This window comes from Mustela nigripes, chromosome X, assembly GCF_022355385.1.
Source record: "Mustela nigripes isolate SB6536 chromosome X, MUSNIG.SB6536, whole genome shotgun sequence".
NCBI lineage: Eukaryota > Metazoa > Chordata > Mammalia > Carnivora > Mustelidae > Mustela > Mustela nigripes.
In genome coordinates this window covers 17,827,926-17,832,371 of record NC_081575.1, presented here as the reverse complement: position 1 = coordinate 17,832,371, position 4,446 = coordinate 17,827,926, and the positions used below count along the sequence as shown (strand labels likewise).

At 60.9% G+C, this 4,446-nt stretch overlaps 1 protein-coding gene across 4 annotated transcripts in view; it reads right to left on the bottom strand.

Moving 5' to 3' along the window:
- Positions 1-1,915, bottom strand: part of HS6ST2 (heparan sulfate 6-O-sulfotransferase 2) — a 280,921-nt gene extending 279,006 nt beyond the window's left edge. For 2 of the 4 annotated variants that reach the window (XM_059386144.1, XM_059386145.1), the window contains exons 1-2: positions 1,414-1,914; positions 42-560 (exon numbers count right to left, since the gene is read on the bottom strand). In XM_059386144.1, coding sequence (XP_059242127.1) covers positions 42-560; positions 1,414-1,841 — 947 coding nt within the window. In that variant the 5' untranslated portion in view covers positions 1,842-1,914. Of the gene's footprint in view, positions 1-41; positions 561-1,110; positions 1,348-1,413 lie in introns of those variants that run through there. The other 2 variants (XM_059386146.1, XM_059386147.1) reach the window with 2 other exon arrangements.
- Between the last annotated feature and the right edge of the window lie 2,531 nt (positions 1,916-4,446).

Below are 4,446 nucleotides of genomic sequence, written 5' to 3'. Positions count from 1 at the left end.
CGCTCCAGGGCCCGGCTCGGCTCCGGGCGCGGCGCACTCACCTGGACGGTCGCAGTCTGGCGTCGCGCTTGCCGTCCACCACGGCGGGCACGCAGCTGGTGAGCTCAGTCCAGTCGGCGTGCAGCCCGCAGCTCCAGCCCGTGGAGAACCTGGAGAAGAGCCAGGTCTCCCGCTTACCCGGCCGGTGGCAAGTGCATTTCTTCTGACCCACGCGGCACTCGCACGGCTGCTCCAGCTGGATATTGCGCACCAGGTGGCGGCCGAAAGTGGTGCCTCCGGTCTTCTGAATGTGCAGGAACACGATCAGGTCATCGCCCTTGATGTCGAAGTCTACCTTGCGCAGGAGGTCGCCGCGGCTGAAATTGTAACGGGGCACGAACCTGGCGGAGCTCTCATCCTCCGAGCGGTACGGGTCCGGCATCGGGGAGCTGAATGCCTGCAGGCGGAGGAGCTGGCATTCTGTGCCGGGGCACACGTACTGGAGGACGATCACGGCAAATAGGAAGAGCATCACCAAAGCCAGCAGCAGCTTGTTGGATTTCTCATCCATGTTCCCGACGCTGGGGGAAACCCAAGATCGTTACGTCAAGCCCGCAGCTCAGCCCGCGCTCGCCGTGCGCCCGCACCGCCCCCTCCCCCCGGCGCCGCCGTTGCGCCCCCTTGCCCCCTCCCCTCCACACCGAGTACTCCACCGCGGCGGCGGCGGCGGCAGCGGCGGCGGCGCCCTTCCCCGCTTCCTTCCTTCCCGGCAGGCTCAGCGCTGTGGCTCCTGCCGCACACCCCCCTCCCCCCTGACTCCTTCCCGCCCGCCGCCTGCCCTCTCCCCGCGCGGGAGCTAGCCGGAGCCGCGTCGCGGGGGTCTAGTCCCCACGGGACGCCGCCTGGCCCGGTCGCCCCACTCCCCAACTCACACCCCCGGTCCGAGCCCCCGCGCGTCCCGCTCCACTCTCCGTGGTTCCCAGCCCCATCCCGCTTCGCCCACCGGACTCTCGCCGGCGCTAGTGCCCAGTCCCCTGGGCGCGCACGCCGCTGCCTCCCCGCCAGCCCGACTAGCGGGCTCCCTCCCCGTGCGCCCCGAAGCCCCGCTCTTGCCCGCGCCGGGTTGCCCACCTTGGAGGCCGCCTCGAGCGAGCTCCGAGCCGGGCGTTCGGAGCTCCCCCGGGGCGGACGAGTCCGCCGGCAGCCCGACTAGCGAGCGGAGACGCTGCGCTGCCGTTGCCCGCGGAACAGCGGGGAGGGAGCCGCAGTGTGGCCGAAGGCGCGCCGCGCCCCTCCGGAGCCCCCGAGCCTGGCCGCCGCCGGCCAGCGGGAACTTTGCGCCCTTCCCTTCCCCTCGCGGCTGCCTTCCCTCCCCGCACGGCTCCTGCGCGCCCCGGCCCGGGAGCGCGAGTCCCGCTTTCGCCTAAAACGTACCTGGCTAGGGGGCCGAAAATCTTGGAGAAGATCGCACCGAGCACGTGCTTCAGCGAGTGGCCCAGGGCGGCCAGGCCCCGAGTGAGCAGGGCCCGGCAGAGGGAGCCCAGGTCCCAGCGTCTCCTGAGGTCGTGCATCCGCCTGCGGCGGCCTCGGGGCAGCAGCGCGAAGAGAGGGGTGCGCGCGGCTCCCGCCAGGGAGGAAGACGCCTTTAGGGGCTCGTCCAGGAACGGCTGGGAGTTGAAGCCGCGAGACACACCCCTAGGAGGGCCCGCGCGGACTGAGGCGGCGACTGATCCGGGCCGGCTCGCTGCCAATTCGGCCTCTACTCTGGAATGCCGGCGGGGACAGGTGGTGCGGGCGGGCGCTCCTCGCTCCGGTTGCAGCGGCGGCCCGAGCGCCCGGGCTGCACACGCAGGCAGTGCCATTCCCCCCTTCAGGCAACTCAGGGTACTAAGGATCGGCAGCGAGCTTGAATTTATGTAATAATGCCTCACGCCTAAGAGCTCGAGCCACTTCACAAGCAGAGGACCTAGGTTTTCTCCTGTCTTGGGGAGCGGAGGTCACTCCAGTGAGCGCATCACTCCACTTTGGCTGGTAATTTCAACCTCCCCTAAAATAGCAAAGGCGCAAATTGGACCTTTTCCCTCTCTCTTTGCCAATTTCCATTCTCCAGCGGAAGCGGGGGCATTTTCTGAAAAGGTAAGTCAGCATGAAGGAAAAGCATGAGAAAAAAAAAAAAAAAACGTTACAGAATGGGAATCTGAGCTTTTTCAGAGCAGACTCACCCTTACTCCTCTCTTCTGGCTGAATCCCTGGCATCCAGCCCTGTGCCTATAGGAAGGCTTCACTCCAATACGGTTTAGTGAAGGAGAGATCCATGACTAAATACTACATCAGAGTGGAGCCATTGAATCCAAGATGATAGGGTAAATGAGGAAACCGAGGCCCAGAGAGGGAAAGACGTTTGCCCCAGGTCACACAGCAGAGCCCCTAAGTTTGGACCCAGATCAGGCACCATCCAACCCATTCCCTGACACGGACACCATCTCCTCTAATAAGCAGGTACAGACCATCCTCAAGCCCTGAGGTTAAAAGGCTCTTTTTGGCTGCAGGAACCACAGGTGGAAGGATGAACAAGGAAAGAGGGGCTGTCCCTTCAGGACAAGGTCCCCAAACGCACGCAGACTGTTCCTATCTGATAGACCAGGTGGGGCTTGCTGTCTGCAAAGGGAACATGGGGAGGGGGGACAGCAACGTTCCAGAGCAGCGCTGGCTGTCGGCGCTGAGGGAAGGGAGGAGAGTGAGACAAGTAGGGGGCTGGGGGCAAGTCCCTCAGGGACAGGATCTCCCAGGATCTCCCTCAGAACATTTGGTCCATCTTGTGCAGTGAAGCAGCAAGTATTGGTCTGAAAATCTATCATATCTGTGCTGGGCAGCCCTCAGATAATTATTAGCCCCTCCTGAGCCTCAGGGTCCCCTTCTGTAAAATAAGACTCACTCCTCCTTTCTCACCCTCTGAGTCACTGGGAGGATGATCCTTGGGCCATTTTGCCCACGGTGTTTACCTGCTGCCCTGAGCTCGTATGTGCCCACTGTGTCAGTCACAGGCCACGTAAGGAAGGGGTCCTTCTCAGGCAACCTCACAGCTGTGCCCCCTGCCCTTAGCTCGCTCCGTGCTTCTCCAGTTTCCGCTGGACTTCCGTGTGCCCCCAAACCTACCGGGGACAGTGGGGGACCTTTGGCTGGCTTCAGGCAGGAAAGGTTTGGGAGAATCCTTCATTTCGGGCATTCCACCTGTCCCAGGGCTCCAGGGGGACATCCTAACTGATGAACTTGTGTAAAAAGAGTCAGGCACAGCAGCTTAGAAGGTAGACATCTTGGCTTCCGTAAGAGCTCCCCAACTCCCCTTGCCCCCAGGCTTGTAGGACCTGCCTGCTCCCTCCCTCTTCAGCATGGGTAACGGTGTGAGCTAGAGGAGGGAGAAACCCTGGGGGTGGCCCCCAGCTCAGCTTGCTGGCTGTCCCCACCTTTTCTTCTGGGCTACCCACAGCAGTCAGCCTCTTTGGGCCAGTAGGTGGCTCTCCTCCCGGTGCCATATAATGAACCCCCTGCCTTCACACTCTTAAATAATGGCATTCTGGGGGGGGGGGGTCCCTGGGAAAACAGTTCTGGAATAGGTGGGTCACACGTTCCTGCCCCCAACAACTACTTGGAGTTTCTGGGATTGGAACCTGGGCCAGTGCTTCAGGTAGAAATGCAGGGAGGAAAGGCAACCAGTACAGGGGAAAATCGGGGTTCACTCTTTCAGGTCATGAAAAGGAACATACATACACAGCACTCTGACTTCTCCGGGAAAGATGCGAATTGGTAGCTGCAGAGCACCGGGAGGGTCAGGGTGGTGTCGGAAAGCCCAGTTTCTTGGAGATCCAGTAATGAATCCACACAAGAGCTTGCTGGAAGATTTTCGCTTTTACAAGCTTTTCCTCCACCCACCTCATGCTGTAAGAAAAAGAAATGAATCTCTCTTCCTATATCAGGGCTCCTGGAAGTGGAAGGAAATGTCTTTGAGGGGAGCCGGGGACCCCACAAGTCTCTGAGGACACTTCCTGGGGTGCAGAGCCTCCCTGCTAAGAAGAGGGAATTTTTCCTGTGTGTGTCCCGGGAGCCCTGTTCTGCTGAGGCCAGGCCTGGGCCTTGGCAGGAAGTTCCAAGGCCTCTTGCAGTCCTGGGCCAGGCCCACCTCCCAGAAGCCGGTTCTTCTCAGGAACTGAATAACAAAGATCCTAACACTTTAGAATCAGCCCTATTTTGGAGCTCAGGGCAGGGGCACAGAGTAGGGGAGGGCGGGCAAAGAGGGGAAGAACTGGCTGGGTTGTCAGGTCCTAGGTTTGGCTTCCCTGAATTTCTTAAACAAGCTGAATTTCTACGTGGGTGCCTGTATTTGGGATTCAGTACTTGGAAGATGAGGAGCACTCCGCAAGCTGATTCGGGCTTCTGAGTATCTCCACAGTGTGCTTTGCTTTCCATTAT